The 16,664-nt window shown below is 39.2% G+C and overlaps 1 protein-coding gene across 10 annotated transcripts in view; it reads right to left on the bottom strand.

The window, feature by feature from the left end:
• The window catches only part of FGD4 (FYVE, RhoGEF and PH domain containing 4), a 237,048-nt gene that overhangs the window by 62,059 nt on the left and 158,325 nt on the right, over window positions 1-16,664 (bottom strand). For 6 of the 10 annotated variants that reach the window (XM_017507903.2, XM_017507908.2, XM_017507905.2 and 3 more), the window contains 2 exons: window positions 8,329-8,512; window positions 2,617-3,124 (listed from right to left, as the gene is read on the bottom strand). In XM_017507903.2, the coding sequence (XP_017363392.1) occupies window positions 2,617-3,124; window positions 8,329-8,512 (692 nt within the window). Of the gene's footprint in view, window positions 1-2,616; window positions 3,125-8,328; window positions 8,513-10,357; window positions 10,491-16,664 lie in introns of all 10 variants that reach the window. The other 4 variants (XM_017507911.2, XM_017507909.2, XM_017507910.2 and 1 more) reach the window with 2 other exon arrangements.

The raw sequence follows: 16,664 nt of genomic DNA, 5'->3' as shown, positions 1-16,664 counted from the left end.
TATTCTGAGGTCCATATCCATATCCACTTCCAGGAAGATTAAAGTTTTTCAGTTGTCTGCAGATTGAAACTAAAAATATTCCATTATATCTTATAAGTTAAACACATTAGACAGTTTATGTAGCAGCTGATAATCTGGAGGGCTATGCTAACAAGGGAATATACCTACATATCACAGCAGAGAATTAGTATATAATCACTGAAATGGGACTTAAGATTTTTTTTTTGGTGGGGGGGGCTTTTACAACATGAAGATAGGGCCTTAAGATTATATGCAGTTTAGATTCTTTCACTAAACACACAAAGAATTATTGATTTGTTCAAGCTCATACTGCTAGTTAATGGATAAGCCAGAAGTAGAATTGTGATTTGTTCTAATTGTTTGGTCCACTGTAGACTACTAACATTTTTAAGATTTTTTTTTTTAATTGTGGTAAAATATACCTAATAAAACTTACCATCTTAACACTACTATCATTTATGTTTTCATTTAGGAACAAGGAAAGGCAACATATCAAACATCAGAGCAGCAAAGGTGAACATACTGCCACAGCACAGATATTAAATCCTAACATTCCATTTTAACAGAAGAGATGTGGTGTTCGCATCAACAGCTCTGCAAAGAAAATTTGCTTTTTCTTCCCACATACAGCATGTGTCACCTACTGTGTAAAGGCCCATTCAGGAGAAACGCCAGTAGTACTAGTCTATGTTTCACTAGTTTAACAGGAAAATTCTATAAAATCTCTCCCTTAGAAGATTCATCTATAAAAATGAATCCATAATAATACGTGACAGGCAAGAAAAAGTACCATCCAACAACCACAGGCATCATCCCCAATTCTATTTTCCTTTATAAGAACAGCTCTTACTATTTCATATATACTTGCTGGTGCCATCATCCCAGCAGTGGTAAAAGATTTTCTTGGTTCTAACCACCTCTTCCTTCCACCATGGTCCAAGCATAAACATACTAAACTCTATCGCTGTATCAAGGTATAGAAATTCACTTTGCAATGTCCTGTTTCTTTACTGTTTCAGATCATGTTACCAAGTATAACTCACTTTCTTCCACCCACTTCCTTCTTTAAACTTTCTCTCCTTGAGAGCCAGTATATATTTCACTAGCAAATCAACTCTTTCTTAGTAGACATTGTACGCATGGGCAGAAACACCATCCAGGCAGTTCATCAAATAACTTCCCTCTTTAGAAAGGATAGAAATGCCCAGTTCTCAACAATTCCACAATTGATTACCCATGGCTGCTTCACTGACTGACATTTCTTGTTGCTTCAGGGACACAACAGTGGCCTGGGAGTCACAGCATGAGGGTTGTGAGCTAATATTCAAAAAACAGTGTGACCTTGAAAAAACTCAGAGGTTTTCTGGGGCTACTTCTTCTTCTATAAATTAACTGCAAAACTAAGATGTTTTTTCTTTCCTTTCTTTTTTTTTTTTGAGACAGAGTCTCGCTCTGTTGGCCGGGCTGGAGTTCAGTGGCATGATCATGGCTCATTACAGCCTCAACCTCCTGGGTTCAACCAATTCTCCACTTCAGGCTCCCAAGTAGCTGGGACCACAGGTGTGAACTGTCATGCTCTGCTAAGTTTTAAAACTTTTGTAGATATGGAGCCTTGCCATGTTGTCCAGGCTGTTCTTGAACTACTGGGCTGAGGAGCTCTTCCTGCCTTGCCCCCGGCTCTAAAATGATTTTTAAATGGTCTTCAAACTTAAAGACTATACCATTGATTATAACATTGCGTATTAATTAGAAAACTTAAAAAAATTAAAAGCCTGGAAGAGTTATAATCTGTTGAATAATTTAATACTTCCATATTCATGTCCTTAAAAGTAACATTTACTAGTGGCAGGTTCATCTTACAGGTCTACAATTTATTCTATGAGAAACTTCTGGGCTGGGTGCAGTGGCTCACACCTGCAATCCCAGCACTTTGGGAGGCTGAGGCAGGTGGATGATGAGGTCAGGAGTTTGAGACCAGCCTGGCCAATATGGTAAAACCTCGTCACTACTAAAAATATTAAAAAATTAGCTGGGCATGGTGGTGCATGCCTGTAGTCCCAGCTACTTGGGAGTCTGAGGCAGAAGAATTGCTTGAACCCGGGAGGCAGAGATTGCAGCAGGCCGAGATCATGCCACTGCACGCCAGCCTGGGCAACAGAGCGAGTGAGACTCCATCTCCAAAAANAAAAAAAAAAAAAAAAAAAAAAAAAAAAAAGCAGCTTCTGAACAACGAAGATTACAGAATTTCTTCTTGCTTGGCCCATAAGTATTAGGGATACGGCACCAACACCAAGGAACATTTTCTTTCTATATAAAAACAACGTTTTTGTGGATTTTCTATATTAAAGTTTCCACGCTGTTCTGACTCTGAAATTACAACAGAGACAGTAACAGAAACTACACGAAAAGAAAAAGTGAAATATCTGCTTAGAGCATAGGGGAAACACTCATCAGCTGCCAGAGCTTGAAAATCATTTAACTGCCATTGTGGGTGATCTGACTGATACATTGCACAGGTGCAATAAATAAAGAGTTTTAAGACGACAATTGAGTAGGCAGGGGTTTCCCTGCTTATGAGCTAGTCTCATGCTGTACCTTCATCTCATGGTGCTGGTCCAGCTGCTCCAGGTCCAGAGGGCTTTCCCCATTTTCCCTCTCTTGTACCTTGGCTTCAGTTTCTGCCCCTCCTTCTTCTAGGGGGAGCACTGGGCCTATGCCTGGAGTCCTGTAGCTACTGCCAGAAGCATTTCCATCGCAGTCATTTGTTGTGGGTGATGCAGGAGCCGTGGCAGTTTCATCTCTTTCTCCATTCACTATGTGCGTATCAAGCAAGGGTTCAGAGGCCTGAATAGAAATATCTGGGCTAAAAGTGGCAGCTTTCTCCTCCTCACATTCCATCTGGTTTTGTGCTGCCATTACACCGTTGGCCACACAAGTCTGTGCACCCTGAGTCTGATCTGTATCATTGCCCTTCCTCCGTGGCAAGTGCTGGGACAGGAGTTTTTGCTGAGGTGTGGTTGTCAATCCATGCCTTCCCGGGGTTCTAGGAACATTTAGGTTCACAGCAGAATCTTTCTTCAAATCACTATAATTTGATAATGAGCTAAAAGATAAAATACAAAGGAGGCATGAAAACATTGGCATGGAAAAGTTCTAGAGTTAAGACAAGTTTATTCCAGTTGAAAAGGAACATTTGCTGATTTTTTTTCTATCTCTGATGGTTTTAGAAACACAGATTTGAATACTCTCAGTGTAGCCCCACGTCTCTTTGGGTGCTATCCACATTTAAATAAACATTTAAATAAAGAAGATGACCCTGAGCTCTACCTATGGGGACTGAAACATTTCCTTGGGTTATTTATTTATTTATTCAACACTTAACTTTTCTTGATCCTTGTACTGTTTAATAACGTGACTAGCTAGTAAAGACTTAGACATAATACTTATATTTAATAAAATAATTTCTTCCTAACATTTTTACTTACTGATCTTTCTTAACATTTTTAAATAGGTGTAGCCAGTCCTTAATTTATGAGCAAATTATGAACCAACAAGTTACTTTTATTTGGAAGGCATAATGCATACTCTCAAAACGTTTTTATTCATGCTGCCATAGCCTTTTAACTGGTCTCTTTTTCTACTCCAATCCCCTACAATAGAACCTCTGCAAGTCAGTCACAAAACTCTGAGGGCTTCCTCATACACTCAGGGGAAAACTAAAGTCCCAAAGACAGCCTATGATATTCTACATACTCTAGTTCCCAGAGTGCCTGGCCTCATTAGATTCCATTCTTCCCTAAGTGTGTTCTTGCCATACTCCTTGATGCTCCCCATTCTTAATACCCAAGTGTGTGTGTCTTGGGGTCCTTGCAGCTGCTGTTCTCTGCTTAGGACAATCTCCCCCCAAACACTGGTATTCCTTCTCACCATTCAGGTTTCTGCTCAGATAACACTTCTCCAAAGAGGCTTTCCTAGATTCACCTCTCTATAACTAACAGCACTCTCCATCACTAACTCCACATCTTATTTTATTTTTCTTTAAAGTCCTTATTACTGCTTGACATAATAGTAGTCCTAATAGGAGAATGAAACTTACTCCCAAGATAGAACAATATTCCTATAGAAATATTTGCACAGATTTTAATCTAGGATTCTGGGAGTGGGGTGGGGAATGGAACACAAAACTCTGGGCTACAAGTTCAAAGATTCCTGTGACCTAAATGAGAAGAAATTAAGCAACTAAAACTTGGTGAGGGTGCAGACTTGCTCTCTGCTTTATTCTTACCTCTTAGCATGGTGCCTGACACAGGGGAAGTACTCAATAAATATTTGATGAGCTTTGAATAACCATGATAATGATGATGATTATGACAATAATAACAGCTGGAAACACTTCTTAAGTGCTTACTAAGAACCACAAACTACACAAAGCCCCTTACAATAATTATATTGTTTCATCCTCACAATAATTCCAAAGACAGGGATCCCACAGAGAAATCTAGGCTTCAAAAATTAATGTGGCCAGTGTCACATGGTAACAAGCGGAAAAGCCGGAGCTCAAACATGAATCCAACTCTAAATCCCTTGGTCTTCGCCCCAAGTTACGATGTCCTGGAGCAGAAGGACAGAATAAGCGTCAGGTGAACAGGCTGCAGTCAAAATGTGGGAAGAAAGTCTAGGGCTGATTATCTTCCCCAGTGCAGGTCATGGAATAAAAGGAGGTGGGGAAGGAAACAGCAAGCAGCCCAGTCCCAAGGACAATGCTCAGATGTGTCACCTTCGCTTTTACTCCACCCTTCCCAGTCACTGCTGATCTGGACTAGAGCATGAAACAGGGAATAAAAGTAGACAGCAAGAAAGTGATGAGGGAGGAAAAAAGATACAGGTAAAGTCCAACACCAGAGGAAAGAAAGCAATAAACTGAGTAGGCGAAAATGTCATATATATAAAACTTGGAGGTGGGCAATTTTTTTTTTTGTGAGATGGAGTCCTGCTCTGTCACCCAGGCTAGAGTGCAATGGTGCGATCTCAGCTCACTGCAACCTCTGTCTGCCGGGTTCAAGCGATTCTCCAGCCCTAGCCTCCCAAGTAGCTGGGACTACAGATGTGTGACACCATGCCCGGCTAATTTTTTGTACTTTTAGTAGAGACGAGGTTTCACCATGTTAGCCAGGATGGTCTTGATATTCTGACCTCGATCCACGGAGGTGGGCAATATTTAAATGTTATACATTCTTGAATTGAGATTTGCCCCCGAGAAGAGGACATCTTTGGCCTAGCTAATTTCCAAAGTAGTTTTTAGAGATTTTAATCAAACTGTCCTCCTCCTGCCCACATCAGTCTCTGGGTTCCCTGGTGGAAAGATCCTCAACAGATCCTCTGAAACAAATTTAAGCATTTTCAGATCTTGTCTAAAGGATGGCTTTGAATGAGAGCTGCAAATGTCCCATAATAAGTAACATCAAGGGTATGAGTGGGAGGGAGGGAAGGAGACAGGGAAGGATTAGGTGGGTAAGGAGTTAGTAAAATCAGTAGTTGAACCAGTACTTGGATTCCTGCTGCTTTGTGGATGCCAAACCATAAGGGAAAATAGCTGACCTTGGAGTATCCATGGCAAAAACCAGTGTTCAGGTCTACAGAAACATAATCTTATTTCTAAAATCTTAAAGTCTTTCCTCGGTCAAAAAGAGTACTCTCTCTTACTCTGAAAAAGAGAAATAAAGAGGAACAGGAGAAAGAAAGAGAGGAAAGAAAGAAGGAAGGAAGGGGAAGGGGAAGGGGAAGGGGAAGGGGAAGGGGAAGGGAAGGGAGGAAGGAAGGAATGGAAGAGAAAGAAAGAAAACCACAGTAAAAATGAAAGAAAATCTACTTGTTCCCAATCTCTCATCTTAACAAAATGGTGTTACTTGGAATTTTTTTTTTTTTTTAAGGCAGGGTCCCACTCCATCACCTAGCCTGGAGTGCAGTGCCACAATCTCAGCTCACTGCAGCCTTGACCTCCTGGGCTCAAGCAATCCTTTCACATCAGGAAGGACCAAGTAGCTGGGACCACATGCTTGCACCACCCAAGTACTAGCTGGGACCACATACGTGCACCACCATGCCTGGCTAATTTGTGTATTTTTTGTAGAGACAGGGTTTTGCCATGTTGCCCAGGCTGATCTCAAACTCCTGAGCTCAAGCAATCCAACACTATGGCCTCCTAAAGTGCTGGGATTACAGACATGAGCCACCACATCTAGCCACGTAAGGTCTTAACAACAGTATGATATGACCATTATGACTAGACTCCACTCTAACAGATGTTGGTTCTTCCTATCAATTTCCTGTGACAACTAAGAACCTCTCTGTAGTTTACAAAGCTAGTCTAAGCTCTCATAAGGAGGGCTAAAACTGAAAATGACCCTTGCAAAGACAAAGGCATCGCTCAACAGTAAATACAAATCTTGTACTGAAGTTCTGTAGATCCAATGCAGTTATTAACCCACTCACACACTTTTGGGACCAGTCTGTAGTGGTAATACCTTACTGAGAACATATCACTTTTTTTCGTATTGGCAGTGGATTCTGCCACAAATAATATTTCTTCACCAGACCTGTCAAAGCACACTATACCCAATTTGCACAGAACTTGCTTTAAAAAAAATCATAAATCATAGCATATTTTTCCTTAGATGAATTAAAACTTCAACCTTTGCATCAAAACAGGACTGAATTTGTGAAGCTTGAATGATTAAAAAACATTAAGTGGAAAAAGTACAAACATTTCACATGCAGAGGAATCTAAAACAATGCAGAGTGGGTTAACCAAAATGGCGAGGATGAGAGGACGCAGCCTTTGGAATACTGATCCTTTTAAGGTTTCAGAAAGTTATCCCTGAAACCTAGGGATGCAGGCTCTGACATGCTTTTGTTGTTATTAAGTCAGGGCTCCAGCCCCTCCTTCTATTATGCAGTCACTAGGCATGGCCCCTGGAATTTGCAAACACGAGGGGTCACTTTGTTGTTACTAAGTCAACTTAACCCCGAGCAGCAAAAAAAATGTTTTGAATGGAATTAAACCGTTCTAGTAAAGATCACTGTAATCTAAGACAGCAAAGGTCTTGTAAATCCTACTTCAGAGGAGGAGATGCTGAAGTTTAAATATTTATGACCAAAGTTCCTACAATTTGAAGAGGTTTCTAAGTTAATTTTCTCCAGAACTTGTAACTTTGTAAAATAGAGGGAGGCTCTGAGTTGTTTACAGGAAATTGATAGGAAGAACCACCATGTGTTAGACCCATTTTTAAAAATGAGGGACACTGCAGGTTTTGTGCTTGGTCACAATTCCCAGAAGATACTCAAACTATTTCCACGTTATAATTTCATTACATAAGTAATAGTAAATCTCACAAATAAATAATAAAATCACCCTAATAGGAAACAAGTCTCAAATATTACACTGGAATGAAAATATTTGTTTTCAAGGATAAAAGTGAAGTTATATACATTCTGTTTATTATACATAGACTTTTGATGGCAGATAATAAAATCCTATTGATAAATTTTTTAAAAATTACATTTAAGTCAGCAATGAAATTTATCAACAGACTAAGAAAATTAAATAAATGAGAGTTTTATAAGGGGAAAAGCATTTTAAGTGGGTTTCTGTTTATCTTTAAAAATGAGAAATATAATATTTCACCTATCTTGTTTTTTAGAACACTGGGACTAAAGAATACATATAAAACTGAAATTTAACATACATTTTGCTATTGGTAATATCTCTTTTAAAACCTGTAATATGATGGAGTATGTGGAGAGAAGAAACAGAGACTGAATGGGTATAGAAGATCCACATTAAATAAAATGGGTCAGAAAGAAGAGAGGGCCTAGGGAGGAGACAAGCACACAGGGGTCACATTCACGAACACACACAGTGAGAAACGAAGAGATAGAGGCCACTGCTCAGCCATTCCAACCCAGATATCCAGTGTCCCACAGAATGACCCACAAGGAGCAACACATAGAGAATGACACACAGAGATACAGAGGCAACAAGAGAAAGCACACAGATACAAAAGCACACAATTTCATGAAAAAGTTGGTGGCCTACAGTGCTGCACATAGGTAATACATTGTAAATGACAGTGCATATTAGAGCAAGATTAAGTCACTGGTTTTAAAAATTCACCCTTTCTAAAGGCCTACCATACCTAATGGAATAAAATACTCTATGCTTTTTATTTAGAAAACCTATAACTATCACTTTTTTGAAAATCAGCTTTCTTCTTCCCCTGCCTTGTCCCATTGTAAATTAGCTCTTACCTGCCTCCTTCAAAGCGACTGATGAGATCTGATACTTTACTGGGTTTTTCTTTTGAGACACAAGAAGCAGAGGCAGGTTTAATTTCCTCCATCCTTGGTTTTGCACTAGGTAAAGCTTTATGCTTGGGGGTTTGGTGTATATTGGACGAAGGTGAATTCTGCAGGTGTAATGGCTTTGGAGGCACTGTAGAAAAAGAATAGAATTCAGTATTTCACTGATATTTTGTTCAATAACAGTAGAAAGTCTTGTGTCCTGGGTACAAAAATATTCAGCATTATAGAACCATTGTATGGTGGGGGGTGTCAAATTTTGAACTAAACCATAACCAAACAACTTTTGTTCCTCTTGGACATTTGCTTCGTGCCTTTTGGAAATCCCATCTCCTAACTTAATTGGTTCTTTTCATTTTATTGCATCTTAAATATGGCAATATTAAACACCTAGGAATATACATAAGGCTAAAGCATTCTAAGATCTATTACAGATAACACAGCAGTTATTCATCTAAATAGGGAAAAGGTGGTGCTAAATTTAAAACCAAATCCTAGAGACACATCATCTGCTACAAAACAGATTTTCTAATACAGTAGAGTGATAATAGATATAACAGAAACCACAGCTAATGAGTTAAACAACATAAAAGCCAACAAAACAACAACAAACAACATTAATACAATGTTGCAATAACACAGGTCCATTTAAGGAAAGCATTTTATATCATTTGATCTTTGATGAAATTTTATACTTTATAAGGTCTCTGAGGTAGGTACCACTCTTCTCCTCTTATGTCTATGAAAGCTTAGAGAGGTTAAGTGACTGGCCTGGGGTTAACAGGCCTGATCTAATTTTATGGCTGGTATCCAGACTTTGCTCTTTCCATTACTAGCACTGTGCCTCATCATAAATGCAGCAAAAGCAGTGAAGGAGCCGGTGTGGTGGCTCACACCTATAATCCTAGCACTTTGGGAGACTGAGGTGGGTGGATGACTTGAGGTCACGAGTTCAAGACCAGCCTGGCCAACATGGTGACACCCCATCTGTACTAAAAAAAAAAAAGTACAAAATTAGCCGGGTGCGGTAGTGCATGCCTGTAATCCCAGCTACTCAGGTGGCTGAGGAACATGAATCACTTGAACCTTGGAGTTGGAGGCTGCAGTGAGCCAAGATTGCACCACAGCACTCCAACCTGGGTGACAGAGCGAGACCTTGTCTCAAAAAAAAAAAAGAAAAAAAAAAGCAGGTGAAGGGATAAAGAAGTTTTACTATCACTGTCTGCTATGTTACAGAGTTGGTGCTACAGGTTTGGATGTTTGTCCCCTCCATATCTCATGCTGAAATCTGGTCCCTAATGTTGGAGGTGGGAACTATGGGAGGGATTTGAGTCATGGGCGCAGATCCCTCATGAATGGCTTGGTAGCATTCTTGCCATAGTGAATAGGTTCTCTCTCCATTAGTTCCTGCAAGACTGGTTATTAAAGAGCCTGACACCTCCCCGTCTCTCTTGCTTCCTCTCTCTCCATGCGATCTTTACACATCCTGACTGCCCTATACCTTCTGCCATGAGTGGAAGCAGTCTGAGGCCCTCACCAGAAGTTAAGCAGATGCTGGCACTGTGCTACGTGTACAGCCTGCAGAACTGTGAGCCAAAGAAGCCTCTTCATAAATTACCCAGCATCAGGTATTTTCATGTAGCAACACTAAACAGTGTAAGACGGTTGACCTGCATCAATATTCCACAAATCATCTGCTTACTTCCTAAGTCCTCCAATAAATTAATAGGATAAAAACAGATTACTTCATGAAATACTAAAATCTACAGAATTTCCCTAACACACTGTAGATGATAAAATATAATATGCCATAAGTGCACAATCAGTACAAAAATTACTTTCCTTTTGAAAACCAGTATTACTTTTCTCTAAGATTAACATTCAGGATAACATATTATAACATGTAGGTATTTTTTAATAAGCGGTGTTGACAGATCAAATAGAATCATCTTTTTTCTTCTTTAAATCCTTTCCTTACCTTCTGGAAGAAGGATGAGAAATCATGTCGCCTCCTAATTACATGCCCCATTTTCCCTCAGCTGGTTTCCCTGGTTTTTAGTGATCTCGTCTCTTTTATAAACTCAGCTGACAGTTGGCTCATGCTCACTGGCCTAGATTTCATCATTTCGGTGCCAGTTATCAATTTATTATAGGGAAGGAAGAAAAGTCACAATGAACTACAAGTGGAGCAATTAATTCACTTAATTCCCTTCAATACAAACAAGAAGAAAATCTCAATTTAAAAAGGGCATGCTTCTTTTTGTGAAAATGGTATTTTCCAACATATGTCTGTGTGTGGGGGGTGATTAATATAGTATCATTTTGAAACAAAGGGGCTTATATAAGTGGAATATTTGTTAAGTTTACTGAAAAAACTCCTGTGTAGAATAAATATGTACTAATGTAGCAAAACAGGAAAATCTCCCATCAAAAAACCCTTTTAACATTAGGAGTAATAAATATGAACTAATGCAGTAAAACAGAAATGTCTCCCACCAAAAAAAAAGGAAATCTCTTAAGGTCATGAATAATTCAACATTCTTAACTAGAATACTAAAAGAAGGAAGTGAATATAATTTGTGTGCTAAATTTGTTATGAAATAACTCATCCATCTACCTAGAGCTTACTCGCTAAACATGCCCTATTTGTTATGTGCCAGATGGGTGAAAAACTAAAAAACAATGATACCTATCACTTTCTCAGGGATAACTCCACCCACTTTCCCAATCTAAATTTTGTCCATCTCTTACACTGTTTCATAAGCACTGTGTACTTTCTCCAAATTGCTTATCACAATTTGTGGTATAATTATCAAATACTTAGTAACAAGTAGCACTAAATAATAAAGCTGCAGTAAAATACTAAATATATTACAGACTTAAAGTTTTTTTCTTTCCTCCACAAGGCAGGAGTTGATGAAGGTAAGGAATATACCACTTTTGATCACAGGAACATCTAATGCAGGACTAAAAGAAAAAGAAATCTTGTATGCTATGTACTTACGATGTGAAAAAATCCAATTCCAGATAAAAACCAAGATCTCATGTTTCAATTTAATAGTCTGTACCCAAAAGAAATGAACAGATGTGGCAGGTGTAACCCAGGAACTGATACTTAAATTACTGAGATTAAATTTCTCTTCATGGCCAGCTTTCTTAGTTTCTGGGCAACCAGACAAATTGCAGCCATCCTTTGCATCTCTTGTATGTTTTTGCTCTGCTAATCTGTTTTTATGTCAGCTTAATTCGAAGGTCCACCTGGAAACTTAAAGGGTAGAGGAAAACTTTTCCTCCCTTACATATACAAGATCATGAATTACAAAGGACCAGTAAATCCTTTGCATCATCCAGATTATGAAGACTACATTATAAAGCTAAAATGAAAATAAAAATCTAAAGCTAAATAAATAACGATTTTATCAAACAGACAAATATTCACTGTTTAAAAAGTTTTCCCAAATGAGTTCTATAAGGGAAAAGATGATAAATTGTACGCGATATTCTAAGGATGCAGTTTATTATTAGTCTCTTATTGGCATTACAGATAATGAGAATGGGTAGACTCTAAAGCTCCAATTCCTCCTCTTCTTGATATTCCAATTATTTATTTATTTAGATTTTTTCCCCTTTCTTCAGATACAATATTAATTCTACAGATCAATAGTGTGACATTTAAAAGAAGCAATACCATTTCCAGATTTGGGTTTCACATTCTGAGAACAGTGTAGTATGCAAATACAGTCTTTTCCTACTTGATTGTTAAGCTCTCTAGAGCAGTAATATTTTCAGGTAAAAGATGCCCTGAATCCAAATACCTCCTACTATAACATTTACTTAGCTGAGTAAGATTAGCTAAGTACAATTCTGCTACAATATGAACAATCAGAATCATATTGGTAGGTACCTTATTATATATTGAGAGCTAAATGAAAACATGTCTATTGGAAAGCCACAACAGTAGGTTCATTTTCTTTTCTATTTATCTTATATGTGTGTGTGTGTACACACACACACAGACAGGGTCTTGTTCTGTCACCCAGGCTGGAGTGTACTGATGCAATCATGTCTTATTGTAACTTCAAACTCCTGGGCTTAAGTGATACTACATCTCAGTCTCCAGAGTAGCTGGGATGACAGGTGAGAGCCAACCCTCCTGGCTTCATTTTCTCTTGAAATAGATTTCCTGGGAACTTTCTTAGTGCTTGCCTCATCTCTACTCCCCGACTCCTATGCAGCCTAGATTCCAGACACATTGCATTACATCTTCTATTGTAAGCTTGGTAAGTTTTTCTCAGTCTTCAGGTGTTTGCACATACCTACAATGGTCCGCTTGGCAAACTTCCATAATTCCCACAAAGCTCACCCCAGCCATCAACTCTTTTTCAGAAGGCTTACCTGACTATTCCACCTCTTGCCCTCCCACCCTGCGTCAAAAATCTTCAAGTATCTTCTCAACTAACATTTGTCATTTTGTTTTATAATATTTTATAACCAGGGTTGCCTCCCTAGACTTCTGAGTTCCTTGAAGAACAGGAAATGAGTCTCATCTTTGTTTCCATGATTATAGGTTAACATTCAACTCTTTTTGTTGTTGTTGAGACAGAGTCTACTCTGTCACCCAGGCTGGAGTACAGTGGCACAATCTCAGCTCATTGCAACCTCCGACTCCCAAGTTCAAGTGATTCCTGTGCCTCAGCCTCCCAAGTAGCTGGGATTACAGGCGCCTGCAATCATGCCCAGTTAATTTTTGTATTTTTAGTAGAGACAGGGTTTTGCCACATTGGTCTCAAACTCCTGACTTCAGGTGATCCACCTGCCCCGGTCTCCCAAAGTGCTGGGATTATAAGTATGAGCCACCTTGCTCAGCTACATTCAAGTCTTAAGGAAGACCACTATTTCATAAAACGAATTCATTATATAATCTTACTGCTCCTGTCAAAGACTGAAAAAGTAACACACTGCTACTTTGAGAAGTAAATGACCAGAAAAATATTTAAAAGCACATGAAAGAACCCTACCAATGAAAGAAAGCACTCTGTAATCGCACAAGATTAACATATATAAGACATCTATTTTTAAGATAACTATGTAACATCAATGTGAAATTTTCTCAGGATACAAAGTTTCAAAATACAAGAATGGCCTTCATCTGCCCCTCTCCTTGTTCAGCCTTCTTTGGCTCTTCTACAATGCCCTGTGAAGAACTGGAGCTTACAGACCCAGATAAGAGTTTTGTATTATATAAAAGGAAGAAAGGAATAATAATCAGAATAAAAATCTCTGACACAGTGGCTCACGCTTGCAATCCCAGCACTTTGGGAGGCCAAGGGAGATGGATCACCTGAGGTCAGGAGTTTGAGACCAGCCTGGCGAGCATGGCAAAACCCTGTCTCTGCTAAAAATACAAAAATTAGCTGGGTGTGGTGGCACATGCCTGTAATCTCAGCTACTCAGAATCTGAGGCAGGAGACTCACTTGAATCTGGGAGATGGAGGTTGCAGTGAGATGAGATCATGCTACTGTAGTTCAGCCTGGGCAACAGATAGCCTGCCTCAAAATAAAAATAAAAAACTCCTAAGCACTATTAACTAAAAGACCTAACAACCCAAAGGATATAGATAGGAAAAATAGTGTTCACCCTCACTTATTAGTATTTCAGGGAAATACAAATTAAATGCATAAGCTGATACCGTTTTGACCAGATCAAATGAACTAGAATTTTAAATCTGACAATACTGTCAGTGAAGATATGAAGCAATGTGAACAACACGTTTTTGATGAGAGTATAAATTTACAAAACCATTAAGAATTTAGCATTTTAAAAATATTTATCATTGAGCAATTCTTTTTCTTTTTCTTTTTTTTTGAGATGGAGTTTTGCTCTTGTTACCCAGGCTGGAGTGTAATGGCACGATCTCGGCTCACTGCAACCTCCACCTACTAGGTTCAAGCAATTCTCCTGCCTCAGCCTCCCAAGGAGCTGGGACTACAGGTGTGTGCCACCATGACCAGCTAATTTTTATATTTTTAGTAGAGACGGGCTTTCACCATGTTGACCAGGATGGTCTTGATCTCTTAACCTCATGATCCACCTGCCTTGGCCTCCCAAAGTGTTAGGATTATAGGCGTGAGCCACCGCGCGCAGCCCATCGAGCAATTCGTATACCTCTATATAGGGTGTTTATTTTCATTTATTCATTAATTAAATGAATATTTATTGAATACCTATTTTTAAAATTTTTCTTTTTCTTTTTTTTGAGACAGTGTCTTGCTCTGTCGCCAGGCTGGGGTGCAGTGGCATGATCTTGGCTCACTGCAACCTCTGCCTCCCGGGTTCAAGTGATCCTCCTGCCTCAGCCTCCCGAGTAGCTGGGACTACAGGCATGCACCACCACGCCCAGCTAATTTTTCGTATTTCTAGTCGAGATGGGGTTTCACCATGTTAGCCAGCATGGTCTCGATCTCTTGGCCTCAAGATCCACCCACCTCGCCCTCCCAAAGTGCTGGGATTTACAAGCGTGAGCCACCACACCTGGCCTTGAATACGTATTAGGTTCTAGGCACTTAAGCCTATCAATGAGCAAAGGAAAAATAAACCAAAAAAAGCAAGTAAATCATTTATCATTTATCGGAAGGAGGTAAGTGCTAGGAGAAAACGTGGTAAGGGTTATAAGAACAAGATAAACACAATCCAGAGCATGGGAACTCAAAGGGAGGGCAGACTTCTATCTTAAATAGGGTGTGCAAGGTTAGGCCTCTGTGAAGCTGGGATTTGAGTAAGCCTTCAAGTGAAAGGAACAGCTTCTGTTTGCGGAAAGGCTTTCCAGCAGGTGGAATGAGAGCCAGGGACAGCTGGGCTCTGGAGGCCAGCAGGACTGGAGCAGAATGAGCATGTGGGCAAAAGCAGGGCAGAGGGAGGCCAGAGAAAGTAGACTCTGGACCACTTATTTTGAGGTTGCATGAAATGAGAAGTCCCCGCAGGGTTCTGAGCTGAAATGTGACATGATATAACTTAACTTGCAGCAGGACCACTCTGGCAGCTGTGTTGAGAATGTAGAGGAGAACAGGGGAGAAATAGGGTGGACAATTAAGCAGTTATTGTAGAAATTCTGGCAAGAGATCATGGTGCTTAGACAAAGGTAGTTAGAAATACTTGGATTCTAGGTATATTTTTAAAGTAGATTTCCTGATGAGATTAAATGAAACATATGACAGAAAGAGAGGGGAGGCAAGGATGACTCTGAAGCCTTGGGTCTCATCTACCAGAAGGATGGATCTGTGGTCAAACAACACAACAGACAGAGCAATTTTTGGAAAGGAGAATAGCAGTTCAGTTTTATAAATGCTAAGTTTGAGATCTCTGTTGAACTACAAGTAAGATGGGTTTATTACACCCACATTTACAGATATAAATAGGAAAAAAAATTAATTATTCAAAGTGATTATCTAGAATGAAAAGAGAAACTAATTGCCAGTTTAAGTCAACAGACTTCAATTACTCTTCTTTTTAAAAACAGAAACAACAAAAGCTGACTATGTATAAATGCATTATAACATTACACTTTGAAAAGAATGGATTATTACACATAGACTTTTACTTTAGAAGCAAATGAATAGGTTTAAGTACTCTATATTTATGTAAGTTACTCAAACAACAATGTGGTTCTTTAAAGCATGTAATGATTGAGACATTATGTGACAATTTGCATGTTATCAAAATAATCAGAAACTTTGGAGAATGTTCTGGATAAAAGCTGTTAAGAGAAAACTATTAGCTTTAATTACTAAAGGAGCTATTTTGAGTTACTGACTAGCATGGCAGGAAACAGGCCAGTATTAAAAGTGGTGAACAAGAAGAAAGACTTATGTTGGAGGTTGCTCAGTAATTTGTTTGACTATTAGGATTGGTATGAAGTGAATAACCCATTGTTTTCCAAGGCCTTAGGGTATTTTCTGAGGCTGAGGCAAAACAAGCTCTAATTATGAAACAAATCCATTTCGAAATATACATGTTCCAATTTATATCCAAATCCAAGTTTATCCAGTCTCTAAAATTTATCTTTCTTTCTGTTGATTTTGAAACACTATGCAAAGGGCTGGTATTCCATTTTCAGGTTTAAAAATAAAATGAGCCGGGCGCAGTGGCTCATGCCTGTAATCCCAGCACTCTGGGAGGCCGAGGCGGGTGGATCACGAGGTCAAGAGATCGAGACCATCCTGGTCAACACGGTGAAACCCCGCCTCTACTAAAAATACAAAAAATTAGCTGGGCATGGTGGCGCGTG

This window comes from Cebus imitator, unplaced genomic scaffold (genome assembly GCF_001604975.1).
Source record: "Cebus imitator isolate Cc_AM_T3 unplaced genomic scaffold, Cebus_imitator-1.0 Scaffold385, whole genome shotgun sequence".
NCBI classification, from domain to species: domain Eukaryota; kingdom Metazoa; phylum Chordata; class Mammalia; order Primates; family Cebidae; genus Cebus; species Cebus imitator.
Note: the sequence above shows the minus strand (reverse complement) of the source record. Positions and strands in the feature narration are given on the sequence as shown.